The 19,903-nt window shown below is 39.6% G+C and overlaps 2 protein-coding genes across 2 annotated transcripts in view; both read left to right on the top strand.

Moving 5' to 3' along the window:
• LOC120571841 (TGF-beta receptor type-2-like) overlaps positions 1 to 2,676 on the top strand; it is a 22,942-nt gene extending 20,266 nt beyond the window's left edge. The window contains exon 7 of the mRNA XM_039820932.1: positions 28 to 2,676. Coding sequence (XP_039676866.1) covers positions 28 to 207 — 180 coding nt within the window. The 3' untranslated portion in view covers positions 208 to 2,676. The remainder of the gene's footprint in view (positions 1 to 27) is intronic.
• Positions 2,677 to 11,192: 8,516 nt separating this feature from the next.
• stt3b (STT3 oligosaccharyltransferase complex catalytic subunit B) overlaps positions 11,193 to 19,903 on the top strand; it is a 91,858-nt gene continuing 83,147 nt past the window's right edge. Inside the window, exon 1 of the mRNA XM_039819872.1 lies at positions 11,193 to 11,716. Coding sequence (XP_039675806.1) covers positions 11,457 to 11,716 — 260 coding nt within the window. The 5' untranslated portion in view covers positions 11,193 to 11,456. The remainder of the gene's footprint in view (positions 11,717 to 19,903) is intronic.

Below are 19,903 nucleotides of genomic sequence, written 5' to 3' on the forward strand. Positions count from 1 at the left end.
ATCTGTGCTCCACTGCACCCCGTGCAGGGCATCCAGATGGTGTGCGCCTCCATAGACGAGTGCTGGGACCATGACCCGGAGGCCCGTCTGACAGCCCAGTGTGTCGCCGAGCGCTTCGACGACATGGAGTACCTGAACAAGCTGTCTGATCGCTCTGACTCAGAGGAGAAGATCCCTGATGAAATCTTAATGGTGGATGAGAAGTAGAGCTCAACAGAAACAGTGCCCCCACCAGGGCAGCAGAGAAAGTACAACCAAGCAGCTGGGAGAGAAAGAAATTCCAGTGGATGCAGTGTTTGCTATGGGTTTGTCAGAAATGTGTGACAGAGTAGCAAACTGGAAAATCATGTAGATGAACTGATACCAGAGATGGACTTCCATGTACAGATCAGGACCAAGCATAAATTTCAACACCAGGGACCGACTTCTACATGCCTCAAAGACTGAATCAAGTCACATACAAACAGGGAAATTACATGATAAAGCTTTTTTAACCAAATACTATTTGCACTTTATCAATATCTATGCACACCAAATGTTATATATTCAGTCTGTCTTTTTTTGTTCTGGCAATACACGTCAGGTATAGGAAATAAAGGGACAGCATGTATGTAGAAAAGAGGGTAAAAGGGAGCAATGTAATATATTAAGACAGTTAATAACACTACTATCCCCCTTATAGTTGATTTGACTGCATACCTAAACTTTTTCCTATGTGGCATGGTGGCCTTGGATATAATTCTGCAGGACTGGATTCAGGGTGCAAGTATAATTTCTTGTGCAAGAAATGAAAAAAAAAAATAAAACACAACAAAGAAATAGAAAACCCATCCAATGCAATAATCCACAGGGAAAGTTGATAACCATATGTCAAGGACTATGAATCGTAAAATAAAGACAGCAAATTCAGCCTGAAAGGTAGATGTATATGCTATAACAGCTGAACTATACATGTTGTTACATAAAAGGGAATTCTGATCTAGCAGTCAGAAAAGATCTATATCAAAGTAATTTTTGTCTAAAAGCCATAATTAAAATTGTTACAGGTCTCAATGTGTCAATCTTTGTGTTTTTATAGCTATCATATTGCTTTATACTTAGAACTTTGGTGACAATTATGATTATTCCTCTAAGGATGTCATATGAGATGATTGGCACCATCAATTCTATACTTAACTGTCATGTAATATTTGATATCTCTAACATTGAATCAAATGACTCCCTGTTAATGTTGCTAATAGGGTAGTCATTGTGATACGTTACAAAAGTACACCTTATGCACTGAAAATATGCTTTTAGTATGGAGCGATATAAGCTAATTTATTACCGGAGACCTCGGCTTCTGCAGGAAGACAAGCTCACTAAAGTCATGGCCTTGATGATATCCCATCAGTTGCTCTCAGGCTTGGAACAAGAAGTTGATGTCCCAGTCCTGGCACACCGTGTGACACAACTTAAATCATATCGGTGCAAGCCATGCATGCATGCATGCCTCATTCTGGCATTTAAACCTGCATATTCCATCATGCACACTATATAAACAAGACATTTGCAAGCTCATGGTGGCAATTCTCTATTGATTGATAGACCGGGCCTAATGTTTTTACATTGTTTGCGCGTGTGTTTGTGCTAGATGGGGTTTAGCAGGTCCACACAGTGTTTGGCATTGAGTGTGTCTACAGTGTATTTTGCCGATAGACCTTTTATCCTGAGCCCACAGCTGACTCAGACTGGAATATGTGTCTGTCTGTCTGTCTGTGGCTCTCTGCCTACCTGTCTATGCCACTGTTTGCCTGTGTCTCTCAGCCTGTCTGTCTGAATCTTGCAGGCAGCTGCTTTTAATTCATCCACTGGCTCCCAGAATCTATCTTGCAATGCTGTTAAAAATGAAAAGCTCCTGTATGTAGTATATATGTGTATGTGGTCATGTCAGCGTGTCTGTGTTACATGTGATTTAACTCTCTTTTGTCAAGCCAGATGCTATGTGATCATGTATCCCTACATAACTCATTCTGTTATGTCAGAAACTGCCTTTCTTATATTTAAAACATATTAGCCTAGGCTGCAGTTGTGAAGCAGCACCACTGAAAATACATGAACTGCTGAACAAATGCACTTGGGAACAGTATGAAAAGTGATTTATCAGCTACAGTGGGCTGATTGTTGCCTCATAGGGTGGTTTCCATTGCCCTTCCTACAGTTTACATGCTCTATTTACATAAACTATGCTACAGGCACACTCGGTGTGGGCTGCACTACGGATAAATTGGACCGCTGCTGGATATACATACTGATGATGAATGATTTATTATTTCACAGTAACAAAAGTAACATTTCTCTTCATTTTTCACAATCAAATATGATGCCAGTTACCCTGCAGCAAAGGCATCAAGTTCTCAGAAGGGAGATACATATTGAAGAAAGTGAATGCCTCTAAATGCCTCCTGAACATATGTTAGTGTCAGTAAGAGAATAACGCCACAGTGTGGATCCTCTAGAAAAGGTCTCCACAGTCAGGACCAGTGTGGAACAATGAAGTCAACAATAATTATTTTATGTTTAATCCTGTTATGCCAGCTTGTATTGTCACACATTGCAAATTAATTCACTCAATTTTAGATTCAGCAATTGAGGTCATAATAAGGTGAACAAATAAATGACATGTTGTGTCTTTCAGTTTTTGGTTTGTTTTTTAAACTTTCTCAGTCAGTTGTTACAAATACTCCTGTCTGTGATACCATCCCAGTTTGTGTTTTGATTAAGGCAACATGGGAGCTTGTGCACACTTATTTACTTTATTGCCGGCAACATTACAGTACAGTTTAATATTGCCTTGAAAATGCCTAACACCTGCATTTTGTCTTTTGACCAGTAGAGGGCATAGTGGTTCTACTGGATACTGCATACAAAGACATCATTTGTGTCTTCTGGAGCCAACTGGGTGCAGGGATCCAATGAGCTAACGTTTGTGCTTTGAGGGTATAAAAAAATAAATAAATAAATAGAAGCACTGCACTGGAAAAATGAAGGGGCTGAGCTCAAGATGTGACAGGCCTTTCCATTACTTAGAGCCCTACTCAGTGGTGCTAACCAGTCACCAAACCCAAGTCAATTTGTATCCTGGTGGGACCTAATTGCATTTAAACCGCTGCTGTTGGTGAGCATAACTTCACAAATTTATCTCCATTTGATTCTCTCACTCTGTTGAGTCTCTCTCTTAATATCTCACAGCACTTTCCATCACTGGCCTGTCACATTGCATCACAGAGTATAAGCCCAAGACACCAGTGTGCAGCCCTCCATAAGTAGCTACTGGTTAAACTCCATGCATGCAGCATCACATGTACTCTTGCTCAATCATGATACTTCTTAATCAGATTAACCCTTCGAGTGGGAGGTGACAGCAGCCGGACGTGCTCAGCCAAGAACCGCTCGTCATTGCTTACATGTAGGTTATACAAAGAGGCAAACGCTTACTCAACCCTCAGGTGGTCTTAATAATCCAGAAGGAGATACTCTTCTGCCAAAGTCACTTATCATTCCCACATGCTGGTTGCCATGGAGACACCTCATACATCAATCAAAGTTGCTGAGGAGTGCGTTGGTTGGTGAGAGCTATAAACAATATTTTGAGCTCCAGTAAGGAGATGACAAGGAAGAAAAATTGCTCCGATATCACCTCCTCTCTCAGCTCTGCAGGTCCAGTTAACGTCAGAGGCCATTTCCCCTGCCATCCCAGTCGTTTACAGATCTTCTTCTTTTTTTTTATTCCAAATACTCATATGATTTAGATGTTCGCTTGACATATTTCAAAGCAGCACTTTGGGGTGTGCAGCTTTGCTATTGGCAGTGATAGTTGCAGCAGCAGGAGTCACAAACCTAAAGGCCCTGAGCCACAATTGCATGCAATTGTTCAGAGGATGATGCGCCTGTTAAGATAAGAGCAGCAGGCTACCCAGGCCCAGAGTAGGAGAGATGAGACTGGTGTATAAGGAGCCATTACCCCTGCTGTCCTCTCAGACATTTTTGTCTGATGGCAGTGGACTCAATGGTTCCACTATTTCTTTAATTTCCATTTGCTTGACTTGACTATTGTGTCTTCACTCTCAGCTAATGAGCCACTTAGAGTGCTTAATACCAAAAAACACTGCCTATCAAGGACAAACAGCTGTGTCACAAATGGCAGTATATTTGATCTGAAGATCTTTGTCTTGGGAGAATGCATTGCATGACCAGTGCTTGGCAGTTTAATTGTGATATCCCCCCTATGATTTGATCATTTTAGACGACAAGAGCGATGCCATTCCACTTAATTTCTTACATCAATCATGCCTAGTTGCATGCAGGGTGTGATGATGATTTGGGACCAATTTGGGGCAGTATAACCTTTAATCTGTGTTCCATATAAATGTATCTGTTTAGAAATAATTGACTGATTGCTGTCCAGTTAATGTTCATTAGAGACTGCGGCGAGGCTGATGTGATTAATTTCCAGCCATCTCTGCTGTAGCATTGTTGCAAAACCTCTTTGGACTTCATAGGGAGCTCAATATTAACTAATGTACAGACATGTTTTTCTCAAAGGTCAACCAAAGTCAATCTAAGACACATAAAAAGAATGCCTTTCCTTAACTTTCATCAATGTTCAGAGTCTATTCCCCTCTTGTTTTTTAAAGGAATACATTAACATTTTGGGAAATACCAGTAGGTTAATTTTCTTTCTTGCCGAGAGTTACATGAGAAGATTGACACCACTCTCATGTTTGTCCGTTAAATATAAAGCTAAAACCAGGAGGAAGTTATCTTAGCTTAGCATAAATGAGTGGAAACAGGGGGTAACAGCTAGCCTGACATCTCTACAGTACAATAAATATCAGTCGAACCTTTGCTTGATGTTGAAATGTGTGTACTGTGTCCTTCATAACAGTATCTATTATAACAGTATCTATTTTTCTTAAATGTGCAATAATTTTATATGCTGCCATTCAACATGTGCAACAATAAGATTAATGCTGTTTTTTAGTGTCATATTTAAATGTTAAAATGACACTCTGTAGCATTTTTATTTATTTATTTTATTTTTTAAACTTTTGTTTTAGTTAAAGCAGTAATTATGAGCCAGTGGAACGAAATTTCGTTCATATGTGCAATCTGTATGTACAGTTGAATGACAATAAAAAAAACTATCTATCTATCTATCTATCTATCTATCTATCTATCTATCTATCTATCTATCAGGCAGTCTGTGTCTCCCCCCGTCCCTTTGACCATCCTGCACCCTCCTCCCCCCTTCACCTCACGCCATCTCCCCCATATTCATTGGAGAGTTCTGCTAAGTTTAACTTTATTTTGGAGGCGTGAATTGTGTTCTGTTAGATGACCGATCGAGGGCAACCAGGAGGAGAATCGATTGGACACGGGGCTGAGCACAGAGATGCATAGTCCTGACCAAGGGGCCACTTGGTATTGAACCACCTTTACAGAGTGCTCCTTGGTTAGAAAATAGACTAGAGTTGGCCTTCAATTAAATGTTTTTGAACAGTATAAGTAAAAGGGCAATCAAACAAGAAACCGAACAAGCGTTAATATGGTCTTCATATATCACAAAAGCTTCACTAAAGTAACCTAAAGTAAAACATGTATTCAAGATGACAGTGAGGCAAATCAGTTAGAAGCTGCTTGGAATTCAGTCAAAATATCCATAGTTGTGAGAAACGCATGACAGGCATCTTTATACATGCATGATCTCTGTGTAAACTTTAAAAGAATAGGAGAGACAAACTTTGTGACCACAGCAGAATAATGTCAGCGAGGCGCCTCATGTCTGCTCCTCTTGTTTTGAATGCTGCTGCCCTAATTGTGCGTCAGAGGTTTCAGGGCTGTCATTGAAGCAGCAGCACATAAATTGGTTGTCTTCTGAATTGAGACAGCCCACGTAGGCTACTCAGGAAAAAGTGAAAGAAGGGTCATTCGTCAAGCTATGGCAGTTAGGAAATTGGGAAGCATGCTTCAATTTTCAACACGAGTCATATTTTTTCTCTCCCGCGGGGATAATGCCAGACCAAGTTCAACTGTTTTCTACGCACAACATTTCTCATATCTCAATGACAAGCCCACTCAAAAGACATCACGCAGAGGCTGTTCGAACCATACCAAAGCCAGGGAAATGTAGATAAGGCAGGTGTTATTCTGAAGAGGGAGAAATGCATGCCAACTTTTTCCGAATCTGACATTCTGCCTGCAGACTGTTGATATCTCTGTTGAGCTCAGGTTAGTACCACATTCCTCCATATTTCCCCCAATCTCTCTTGCTCTACCTCTATCAATTGAAACTGTCTTATAAACTTTTTATGCAGCATGCCAGTAGAATTTGAAGCATCACTGTGGGCACTTTCAGCTGTGTCGACAGGTCAGAATCAATCTTGATGAATGTTTTGAACTGTGAATGTTTACAGGCAATTTTCTGTGCTGATATGTTTTTGAAAGTTGTTCCCAGACAAAAGTTTTCTTAACTTATTTATATTATGGCCTGCTTTGTGCTCAGATGCAAGATGATTCTCTTTTCAGTTCCATAATTGCATAATTATTGTATAATTTCATTGCATAATGATTGTGATTAAAAGCCTGATTGAAAATCAGAACTTTAGATTCATTATGTTTTATGATTTTGGGTAAGATAAAGATGCAAAGATCAGACTTTTCTGAAAAGCAGTATTATTCAATTATTTCTTATTTATATTGTCAAAAAAAAGAAGCTTTCATTGACAAGATTGTTGCATTGATTGCTTTTTTCCCTTATTGGAGTTGTGGAAGATGAAAGTATTTTTGTATTTAAATGCAAAATGAAAAGACATTTTCAATCAAAACTGTCATTGCCTCTGCAGCTCACAGCATCTTAGGGAGAAATAGCTTTTCATATGCTTTGGGAAATGACAGATGACTGCAATAGCATCCTGAGGCAGATGCAGCCTTATAAATTGAGCAAAAGCTCTCTGATCTCCGGGATGATAGATCACGCCATATTCTGTTTCAAAATACAGGAACTTGTCATACTATTTCACATTATATTACAACAAGCAATTTTCTTTAAAGAAGGAGTCTGAGCCCGGCTGTGCATGGTGCATATGAACAGCTAAATAGTGCAGCGGAATAGATAATCAGGTGCTAACCCATGACATCATCAAGATTAACAGTCCTATCATACAAGGTGAAGACCATGGCCGATCCCATGCCAGCACATCTTCCATCAAAGTCAAGATTAAGATGTTGTGCAGTTGCAGCGTATCATCCACATGTGTTGCCTGGGTCTATGTGGGTCATGTTCACATTAACTGCCTCTGTGTGCCCCATTGACTGTTGGAGAAATGAGGCATGCTCAGTGTGAAATGGCGTGTCAGTGATGAGGCCACACAGGTAACCCTGTGCAAAGACCCGACATAATCAAGTAGAAGCTGACTCAGATCATCGTTTATGTGTTTGTGTTGTGTCTTTCATTCTCTGAATCATCGACAAGACTTGCACTCAAGACATCAGTAAACTCTGTTGTCATAGAAACCTTTTCAAACCTGAATACATCGTATACAAAACTTAAATAAGGAATTCTTTTAACGAGACATGAAACTTGACCTTGTTATTAGGATACTGTACAGCTTTTTAGAGACTTTTAAAACAGACCGACTAACTCTCTGTTGGCCACAGGTAAATAAATAGATCATAAAAGTTGGATGCCGCACCTCATTGGGGTTTTTAGTGCTTTTCTTTAAGTGCTCTCATTCTGGTAATGATTGCAGTGCAGATCGGTGTGCGCAGTGGCGATCCCCAGGCACGGGCTAATCATTCTGTTACAATGGATCCCACAGACAGACTCTAGGTAATTAGAGGGGAGCAATGCCAAGTAAAGTAAATGACAACTTAACAACATTGCACAAGAAAACAATAAAATCATGGTCTTAAATTTATTTTCTCTGTATAGTACAAGACAGGAAGCTGGTAAACACTCTATAGGTGTGTGAATGTGTTTGACTCTGCATGTTATCCCTGATGGATTGGCAATCAATGTGGTTTTTCTGCCTTCCACCCATTGCATGCTGGGAAAGACCACAGCCCCCACTAATGGCCCTCAATAGGAAAAAGTGGATAGATAAAACATGGAACTATAATTCTCATTTGTTTTTTTCAGCTTCTTTTGCACAGCTTCCACTGCTGTGCATTGCAAGGATGTCAGAAATCTGGGAACATGTGCCTGCTTCTCAGACATCCTTCACACTTAGCCATCTGCATTTTATGGGACTTCCTTTAAAAAATATACAGAAACTTAGCTTTCATCAGAGACAGCATATTCACAGAGAATTGTTTGCATTGTCCCACATGCTTACATAACACTGTGCACAATTAACTAATTGAGATTATTATGCATTTTGAGACAAATTACTAAAGCCAGTCAATACTGCACCTAGATGATACCGTAGCTGTTTGTAGCTTTCAAGTTGCATCATTTTCAATGACATCAGTTTAGGCAAAAAGGGTAAATAGATCTGCATAATAATTATAATATTATTGACCAGTTGTGACACATCTATCTCTCTCTCTCTTGCACTTTCTAACTATCTTACACATGCAGTCACAGCAGAGAGGGAGATGACAGAGGTGCAAAGAGTGTTTCATGCCAGGCATCTTAAGTTTTTTTGCACGATTGGCCTTTGGCAGAGTAAAGACGCGTAGACACCTAAGAATGTCAAGCATAAACTTGGCAAGTCTGTAATGTTCTAGAGAGGAAAAAACCGAGAAGAAAGACAAAGCAAACACAAACATTCAAGTCTGCCTCTAGAGACGGAAGAAAGCGAAGCTGCCCTGCCTGGCAACAACACTCATTTTGGCAGGCTTTCATCTGGGCGAAGCAATCTTCACAGCCTGCATATCTATTTGTCTTAAAGGTCATCCATTCAGAATGGTGGCAGAGGTAAAGGGGAAAGGGTGAAGGGGTGGAGTGCTCATCGTGGCATGAGCAGGCCTTGATGAATGATCGAAGAACTGTGCGTGCTACAAAAAGATGTATTCATCAGTATGCATGTGCTCATGTGTGAGTGGGATTGCATGTGTTTGTGTGCATTGTATCTGTTTTCTGTGTGCATGTTATGTGTGGTGGGTGTGCATGAATTCTTTTTGGCACTGCCTTTTAGCATGCAGCATATGCCTGTAATACTGTCTGTGATGGCTTTGGTCTGTGATCTCTTCATGAACTCAAAACTCGTATCCACTTCTGCCACTCCATCTACTCTCTATGATGACCCCCATCAATTTCCATAATCATCATTTTACTCTCCTTTATTATCGGCTTTACATCTTCCCCGTCTCTCCAACGCTGTATCTCATCTCCCTCTTATCTCCTTCTCGTCTCTTCAAAAGATAGCCTCAATGCACAGCTGTGCTAAGCCGGCTTAAACTTCAGTCCGATTCTTCTACATGAATATTTCATCTACATTTTTTAAATCATAATCTCATGGCTGACAGGGTAGCTGTAAACACTGTTGATGCAAAGTAAGGATGGGAATTTTGAGTGAATTAGTGAAGTTTTTAAACCAGAAAATGGGCTATTCTCAAATCAAAGGTACTAAAAGTGGACATAATTAACAACTAAAAACAAAAGTATGCATTCCCTTTAAAAAACAAGATACTCTAATAAGTAGTTATTGTTTGAGTATGCAGCATCTGTTTAAACATTCACATAAATTGCCCAAAGTGCAAAACAAATTCCCCTTGGGGCAATAAAGGTTTCATTCATTCATTCAATTGGGTATTGAAATCAGGTGCCATACACACAATAAATTCATAATTTCAATTTATGATTTTGGAGGTGAGTGATTAAATTACTTTGCTGCTTGTTTAGAAACAATGTACAATGCTCCCAAGGTAACCAAGACGAAGCTCTGTGCAGTATAGGATCACATAAAGCACTAGGACTAGGACGATATGCTTTTGTCCTGATTCAATTCTTTCACGATACATGGGGGCCGATTCAATTTGTATTGTGATTTTCTTCTCCTTCTTTAACAAAAACAAAAGTTGAATAATACACTTATAGAGACAATATATTGACAGATTTCTAAAAACTAATTGTTTTCTAAAAATAATGCACATCACATGTCAGTCTGTCTGATATTTATTTCGTTTGTAAAGAAGTACATAACATGTATTTTGTGCTTTCGGTCTGTTTTGCTGGAAACAGATATGATGTAGCGGTACCGTATAAACAGAAAATGAGGTGAATCAAAAATTGATTCTTGGGAAAAGAATCGGTTTTAAAAATCGCCACAAAAAAACCCACACGACATACGTGAATCCATTTTTCCCCCCACCCCTATAAAACAGCATTATATGTAACAAATGTTAGAGGAGATGAGAAAAAAAGATGATATGCCCACTCTGACCTCAGAACAAAGTTGTTGCTATCTATGATATTACACAGAAGAGGGCTGTTGGACTATTGTTTTTCTCCCTTTGGGACTAAATCACATCTCAGATAAATCAATAACTTTCCTGCCTCTGTCTCATTGTTATATGAAACAAAATGAATATATACTATCAGTCAAAAACTTGAGCATTTATTGGAAGTGTAAAAAAAGAAAAAGAGAAAAAGAGGGGAAGTTGTATGAGTACATCCTGAGTTTAAGAGTGATGAATGCTGTGTTCTTTGCTGGGGGGCATAATAATGATGAGACATATCAATCTTTATTACCACTCCACCACCCAGTCCAGAACATCCAAGGGCAACAGAAATATTGCACTCACAGAGAACATTTATCTTCACACACCTGCCTATAGCTTTAAGCTGCAGGAAAACTTAAACAAGATTTTGGATTATGTGCACATTATCTATCACATACTTTGTTATTCTCTACGAAAAGTGACTAATTCAACGTTATAAAGCCAACTTTAAGCCGAGTAATAAGGGTTGTATTTATAGCGGATACCAGAATGACTCAATATTCATACAACAGAGGATAATCCTTATTTCAATCAGTGACACCATGATTTATTGTGTTTCCATTGGTGGATTTATTTGTCTGTCTTGCCAATGTAGCTCTCTGATTGGTTTAATGATACAAAACCCCGCCCCCCTCGTACCTGTCAATCTGTGAGAGGCTGCGAGAGCTTTCTAACGCCCCGCCTATCACATCCCTCCCGCCTCTTTTCACCGGCGTTCAATCGGGAAGCGAATTGACTGTTGCAGGCTCGGTATGTGTCGCATGAGTATGCGTTTCGGGATGTAACGACTGTCTTTCCGAGTACCGATTCTGAATTAAAATATATACGTATACTCGGGGGACTCGGAAAATAGAAAACCTAAGGAGAGCAGGCACAAACGAAAGGAGTTTACGACAGCACGGAGTGGAGGGAGACACGGGAGCGTGGCAGGAGGGACGCTCTAGCAAATCTAACCGACACTGCACGCAGAAATGGCGGAGCACCACGCAGTCAGCGACGGCAAACACAAAGCGTCCACCAATGCCGGAGGCTCGGTGCACGGGAACAGCCGACCCGGCGCCGCGGGTGGAGGAGGGGGCAAAGGAGGCCTGTCGGGTGGACTGACACAGCCGGCAGGGTGGCAGTCTTTACTCTCGTTTAGCATTCTTTTCCTGGCCTGCCTGGCCGGATTCAGCTCCAGACTTTTCGCGGTGATCCGGTTCGAGAGCATCATCCACGAGTTTGATCCATGGTAAGCTAACGTTAGCTAACGTTAACGTTTGTCAGGTCTGGTTCATTTCCTGGTAACAGTTGCTTGCATCGACAATGAAGCAATGAAAGACAGAGCTTGATGTCGAAATCGCTCCAGGGGGTCATTTTTAAATATTAAAGATGACGTATGTTAATTTCACTGTATTATTTTTACTCTTTAAAAGTCAGCACAATGACAGCGACCGTTTTTTTTTTTATTTATTTATTTAAACACAGCTTTAACTACTTAACATAGTCCTGTTAACGTTAGCTTTCTTCAAGATTGTTTTCCTATAATGACGAAAGAGGATTTTTTGGGTTGGGACAAACACTTTATTGTTAGTGTATTTTACATATGCTCTTATTGCAATATTCCTGTTCTATATTTATGTTCTTGACTGTTGCAGCACTTTGCTCTATTGTTTATGGTTTATTCCCTTTTCATGTGTTTATTGTATGCACCAAACACGCCAAGGCAAATTGCACGCAAGTTACTTTGGCATTAAATCTCATGCTGATTCTTGAATATGAGGTCAGTGGCCTGATGTGTAGTCTGTTTGAAGGACCTTGACATTTAAATGTGACACGCAGCTAGCTGGTCTGCTTTGACCACTCATGTTGTTTAGCATTCATTAACGCTGAATACCAGCTGCAGTGGGCTGTGTGAGGAGGCTTAATCTGCGTATATGTACAACGTAGTTGAGATTGTAGGGAAACGTCTGAAAGAGATGCATGATTTCTCTGTGCTTAGCGCGTGTTTTTATTCATTAAACTCAATTCAGTGTGATCGTGTGAAGTTTTTATTTTTTATTTTGTTTGCTTATATGGGGATTATCTCTTCAGCGGTAGTCGATATGATTGATTGAAGCTGTTTTACGGCTGGAATAGACTTTTGTTAGTTTAACACAACTTGCTGAGTGAGTTGAAAATATCTGCATAATGGACTATTAGGTTTTAGCGCAAATTGCAGCCGGTACTCGTCATAGCAGACCGCTTTTAACCCGGAAACAAACTGATCCGGTGTGGTGTGTCTGCCATCACAATGCAGGATTATTCCGCTTTGTAACAGTGTCACATGGGCATTCCCTCACTGCCGTCGTATACTCTGTGGCATTCAACCAGGCTGCACGACTGATGCATTCATTTATTAATTTCAAGGACAGGTGCTCAATCTTGTTCAGGGTGACACCTGCCTCTTCAATTATGTTGATAACTTGATTGCATTCTATAGCCAAGGGCCAAGGCGTAGGTCTACGAGAGGGTCCAAATGGTTCAGAGGAGCTTGATCCTGCTTTGAGACTGTAATGTGCACCAAGGACTGCCCATAGAACTGTTTATACACTAATTTGATGCTGATTTGTTTCTTTACAGCCTTCTTATATCCAATTAACACCCTGGGTGGTCACACAGTTGGTATATTACCTATGGTATTTTTGCTGCACTTCACAGTGACATTGGGAGCCGTTTAACCATCAGTTTCTACAGTCAAAATGGCACTGTTCTTCGGCAACATGTCACAGAAAAGACAGCAAGAGTTTAAATGCCCTTGCAGCTATGAGTAGTCTGTTCTCAAATTTCTCAGGGACCCCGAAAATAAAGCAATGCTTGGATTGAACCTTCTGTTGCAGGCCTACATGTGCAAAATGGTGATTTCAGCTACAAAGTAATGTTTTAAACAAATATATTTTTTCGGATGGTTGACTTAATTATTAGAAGCAGTGTTAGAGACTGCAAATAATCATTTTTATATGGAAAATACTAAGGGTGCACGATTCAGAAAATGTCACGATTCAATATCAATTTTAGGCTGAAGATTCGATTCAAAATCGATTTTTGATTCAAAAACGATTCTCGATTTATAAAAAAAAAAAAAAAAAAAAAGATGCATAGTATGTAAATGTAGTTACTTTTCCCATGTGATTGCAGTAGACTTACAATTTAAAAGAAAAGAAATGCAACAAATTTAATGTAGTTTGATATTACTTTATATATCTCCATACAAAATAAAAACTTTTGCAACTAAAAAGTGCCAAGCTTTGGCCAGCTTTCAAATGCATTTAATTAAAGTATAAAATAAAACCTTAAGGTCGGTGGGAGTTTAGAGCATTGAAAAAGTGCGTTGGTTGACTGGCATGTTAGGTACTTTAGGTTGTTGTTCGTCCATGTCTTCAATATTAAACTCTGGGTGATGCCATCTGAGTTCTCAAGTTTGTGGTGTTTCCAAAATACTTAACTTTAGCTTTGCAAAGCCTGCATATAGCATGATTCCTATTAAGTTCTGTCTTCCCCTCGAGGTTATAAAAGCCAAAATGTGTCCAAACTCTCGCCTTCAATGAGGATGGAGCAGGTTGAATAATTCTTTCTGTGAAGTTTGCCATTGTTTGCGCCGACACTCCTCCTTCTTTTGATTATGACAAGATTGCCCAGGTGTCTGTGTGAATTTGACACAGTGCCATCTATGGGAATGGCGAGCTAAACTCATTTCAGGACAATAGTATACATGCCATTACAAAACGATTTGAATTGGTAGAGCTTGAAACACGATACGAATGGGAATTCATTTTTTTGCACACCCCTAGAAAATACAGTACAAAAAAATAAATATCTGTAGTCAACTATTCATAAATCTTGCAACATTCATTCCCCCCTCTAGTCATCTTTTGACCCCACAAGTAATCCTGATCAGCTTGCTGAGAACCATTGCCCTACATTTTTACAATCGCTCTCTGGAGTTCCTCAGTGTGTATGGCAGCCGTAACACTGGAGTTTTAATATAGCTAACGCCTAAACCTGACCCCCGTGAGTAGTACTGTTTTTAGCAAGAATACTAAATGGTACGTTATTCAAAGATTTATTCTCCTATATTCTGTTGTCTGGTATTGTCTGTATCTCCAAAAAGCAGATTTCTACGGTTATGCTGCATTACCTATTAACTTCTCACTTTTTTGACAGTGGGAAAAGAAAATGTGCATTTCACAACTACAGGAATATGATGCTGACTGGAATTTGCCATCACTCAGACACACATGATTAGTGCTATTGTTGTCTGGATGCTGTTATTGATTTTCTCTGCGCAGAGCTTGAAATTATCTGCAGCTAACTATCATGTTATATAAGCTGGCAATTTGAGGAATGAAGATTGGATTTCCAAGCACCAAAATGTCAAGCTTGTTCTGCAGTATGTAAACAGAATTGTGTAGGGGAGTCCCTGATATGATTTGCCCATTATCTGGCTGTGCTCATTTTGATTTCCTAATATTTGTTGATTATTGTAAGACCAGACGGGCTTTATGCCTAGTTGGCATTCAAATGAGATTTTGTTTGTCTTCTCCATCAATGAAAAGTAATTACTTTTTAAAGTTGTGTTCTGACTTAAAAATGCATTTCACTTCTTTAACCAACATCATATGAATGCTTAATCTTCTTAAGGCAATGAGTCAGGGGATGGTTTCTGCTCAGTGCTCAGTATATTGTTAGGACTGCCTACTAGACTTAACCTTGCTGATGTTACATTACATCTCAACCCTGCTGGTACAAATATATCCCCTTTTCTAAATGCCAGTAATTCCCAAACTGCTGTTGGTGCTCCTCCAGAAGATTAAGATGTGTTCCTGCCCCCTGAGTTGACTTTTTTTTTTTACAAATTCTCTGTCCAGTTTGAGTTTGTGGAAGGAAAATGTAACTAGTTTGAAAGCTGAATCGTGAGGCAAATAAGTGTGTGTACCGGAGGGAAGCGTTCCTTGGAAGCAGTCAATTTTGTACCACCTTGGTAATGTCCAGGAATATAGTCCGTTCTGACAGTAGAGTGAGGGGCAAAAGAAGCGTCTCTGTCAAGCAAATATTGAGCTGGATACTTGCGTACAGACATACACTTTCACACTTACATCCTTACTTTCTCTTCGACCGGTCACGTGACTGAAGGTTTGTTCAAGGTCTTGATGGATGCTCAGTGTCATGCAGGATGTGAGTTTTAGTAGCGAAGTCCATTAAAGCAGTGAGTGTTTGGAGATGTGAAATGATCAATGAAATAGTCTAGTAATGACAAACTACAACCAAAAATTTGCAGGTCAGTTGGTAGGAAGATTTGCTTAGTTTTTGCTACTTCACCGCATGATTGTGAATTTGTTACTTTGGGTGGAGGTGTGTAACTTCAACTCACAGAGCACAGGAGTTGCTGATCTAACGTCACCATTGCCTAAAGTGGCACCCGCCGTAGTAATGTTGCATTGCTTAGCTTCTGTGCCGTTATTTCCAAACTTAGCACCGCTAACGTTGACTCGACTAGTGCTGGCATTTACATTATTCCTAACCTTATTGATTAGCTTGCTGTTGTAACCCACGTCACTGCTTCTTGCTAAGGCTGAGTGGGTGTTTCCATTTGAAAAAGGGGAAAAGAATGCTGGATGGACTCGCCGTTTAACTAAAGATACGCTGATGCAACTGTTTTCTCTCAATATTCAAACTCAGGATATCAGCCGATACCAAGCATTGATCAGTTCCAGTGCTGATTTTCCCCAAATTGAAAAACTGTATATCTCACTGCATGAAACGCATTTAAAAAAATTTTTTTTATCTAAAGTAACATGATGCCGGGGATTGTCTGTGACTGCTGAGTTGGTGACCTGTCGTGACAAGGTAAATGTAACTTATAGTGGAAAGTAGGGCTGGGCGATATGGAGAAAATCAGATATCACAATGTTCTTGACAATTATTCATAAAAAATTATATTGACAATATTGAAGGGTTGACAATTGTTGCTTTAACAAAATATTTTCACTATTAGATTTTAGATAAATCGTCATAATGTGGATATAATGACTAAGTGGTTAAAGGCAAATAATAGAACAGCTAGAGCACAGCTAAATTCAGAAAATGTCATCACTTTACTATAATACCGCCTGTCTGTCCAGGGCTCCAGACTAACTTTTTTTTCACTAGGAGCACAGTGGCCCCCAACTGAAAATTTTAGGGGCGCAACCAGAAAATTTAAGGGCACACACCGTAAATCAACATGCTAACCAAATATTCACATTTCTACTAATTTCCACTGTATTACTAATAAATACTTTGATAATAGATGCAGAAATTACAATGTGCTGTTTCAAATTCGGTGTCACTTTTGAAAATTCAACATAGAAGGCACCATTGCTGTCATGACAGTACACAAAATATTAAAAAAATATTATAATAATATTACAATTAATTCAACTTAAAATTAAACATGCATTGTTTAGGCTATTACCCTTAGGATTGGGTACCTTTTGCATCTGAACCAATATCGGTACCGATACCTGAATTTCTGTTTTCGGGTACTTTCCCTCTGTAACTACAAAACAATTATTTCAGTTGTAAAAATAATTCCAAACCTATTTATCCTATCTACTTAGAACATTATGTTATTAGAATATCTTACACTCTAACGAAATTAAACAAAAATAAAAGTCCTACAACCTATTACATTGAATAATTATTAATTTCTTACTCACTGTAACTTGTATTTTTATATTCTTTCTTCTAGTTTTATTTTCATCATGACGGTTTGTTTCTAACTGCTCTTTAATGTTTCATGTAAAGCACTTTGAATTGCCTTGTTGCTGAAAGGTGCTGTAGAAATAAAGTTGCCTTGCCTTCAAACCTCAGCCTGTCAGTCAGTCACCAGGGCATAGAAACCACTGTGCCTGCTCATGGTGCCTGCTGCTTGTCTCACAGGAAGTGTAACGTCAACAGCACCGCGACCGCTTTCGGCTCGCCATTAATATCATATCGCAGCAAACGCTGTCTGCATGAAGTTTTTAAAAACTGTAACCACACTTGCAACCACTATCGGCATTGCCGTGACTTCAACAAAACTGCAGGGCCGACGTAGTCTGCACCTCTGCGTGTGTGCGAGTGTGTGTCAGAGCTCTGCTCTCTGTCAACTTTCAGAGAGGAGAGATAAGCTTGCGCTTATGCGCTCAGGTACCGACATTTAACATGTAAAAAAAAAAAGGGGGCAAATTTACCGGTTGCACATGTGCGACTGGATGTAAAATTCGGTCGCGCACACTCAAATTTTGGTCGCAAAATGCGACCATTTGGTCGCAGTCTGGAGCCCTGCTGTCTGTAACTTATGTAATGTGGATTGGTCAAGTCACGGCTAATACCCAATCATCTCTAATTTTAATGTAATAATAATGTAGGGGTTTGGTAACTTGCATTTCGCATAATGTTTTTACGTTTATATAAAGTACAAAAAAATAAATCAATTACAAAAGTTATGAAAATAATTATTAGTTCCAGTCATTGTCATTGGCATTGGTGCTCAGCTGGTTATGATGGCGATTGTGCTAAAATTGTTACAATGCAACATTGCTTATTCATAAGCATGGCAAATAAGGAATCCAGGTTTTGTAGCAAGATTAGAAATGGATATGTCTAGAAGTTGTTTAATTAAATTGAAAAGGTTATGTTCAGTTTAAGGTAAGGGACAGTTGGGATTATAGTATTTGTACTGTGTATAGCATTTTTGTGCCATCTGCATACACCCTCACTACAGCAGCTTTACCAGGTTCATAAAAGATTCAGCACAAGAGCCATTGGTAAACTGCCTGATGTGCTCTAAAACTATCTTGCCTTGCCTTACTTCTGGTCTTTCTTTCAGCTGATTCTGCTGCTTGCCTGCATGCTCTGTTTCACCTGCCTCTCCTCTTGTACTCGTACTACAACATTTGGGTGCAGCACATTTGAATTTTTCTTAGGAAACGCATTGTCATGACCACTTTCTTTGGCACTGGTAATGTGCTGATCATCTGGGTGGAAACCTGCAAAACTGGCAGCTCTAACACCACCACAGATGGAATGTGAAACAGAATCTCAGACTTTTTGGAGGCCGTAACATTACTTCATGTAGGCCACGAAGAAAACATCCAGTGATATTCACCAGCTTTTGATTGTTAATCCCAAAACAAGAGAAGTGTGATTTAACACCTGAAATGGCAGTTTCACAGATGTCTTGTTCAATCCTCCACTATCTCAAACAACACTTTGATATCAGTTTACACCTCAAAAATGATTTTTTAATGTTTCTGACCCCTTTTTATAAGTCTTTGCTGCTGAAAGTTAAGTGCTGCGAAAATGAAATATCCTCACAAGGGATGTTATCACCTCAGCTCTTTTTGAAAAGCCAACACAATTATGGGGAGTAGCAGCTATTTTGTGTGTCGTCCCCCCCCCCTCTTATTCTTTTTCACACACAAAAAAACATGACGTCTACCTCAAAGTAGATAAGGCCATTATACCAGAAGCCACAGCTGGCAAAGCAACACTTTAGCTAGTGCAGTAGTGTGGGAAAATGGAGAATAAGTCATGATTGATCTTCTTACCAGACATTTGGCTGGAGCTGTGATCTCTGCCTAAACCCCTGACTGACTGTCCAACAGCTTATGAAATATTCAGTGTTCAGATGGTGTCCTGTTACCTGCAGTAGAAACAGTTCTAGTGCTCATCCTCTGTTGCTATTATAGGCTGATTTCCTAGACCTACATTATTCTTTGTTTTATAGATTGGAGTTACTACGGCAACTTATTAGCCATTTTACAGCTGTGCCAGAGGTAATGACTATTTTGTCTGGCTCTTTTGTCTCTAATCCAGCCTTACAGGCCAGACCTCCTTGCCTGCAAGTCATATCAGTTTTTTTTGTTTTGTTATTATTCTCCCTTGCAGAACTTTATTTGTTGCTGAACTCAATTAAGTGATCTAATTGCCAGGCTTTTTTTTTGTTTTCTCCCCCCTCTCTTGTCAAAAAAAAAAATTTTTAACCGGGGCCCCTCCCCACACTCTCTCAGGCATTGCACGGGAGTCTGTGAATTCAAGGTGTGCTGCATGGTGTGTGAGAGACAGAGCGACCGATCTTTTCCAGGGCACCTGGGGCATGTGTAGATGAGCCAAGATGGGAAGGAGAATCAGGCAAAGGGACACCACTGGCTAGCGCAATGGAAGGCATACAAACTGCCCAATTTCATATCCGATTTAGTAGTTTGTTTTTATTTGTTCTACAAAGGACTAGGTTAACATCTAATGTGAATATTAGCCAATTTCTAACGGTGCTGATTCACCTGACTGCTTAGTTGAACCTCTTCCTGTCTTCCTACCCTCTATTCTGAGGTTGTTGTTGAATACTGTAAAACTTCAAATAATAGCCAAGTCCCAA

The sequence above is a fragment of the Perca fluviatilis genome, chromosome 13 (assembly GCF_010015445.1).
Source record: "Perca fluviatilis chromosome 13, GENO_Pfluv_1.0, whole genome shotgun sequence".
In the NCBI taxonomy this organism is placed as follows: Eukaryota; Metazoa; Chordata; class Actinopteri; order Perciformes; family Percidae; genus Perca; species Perca fluviatilis.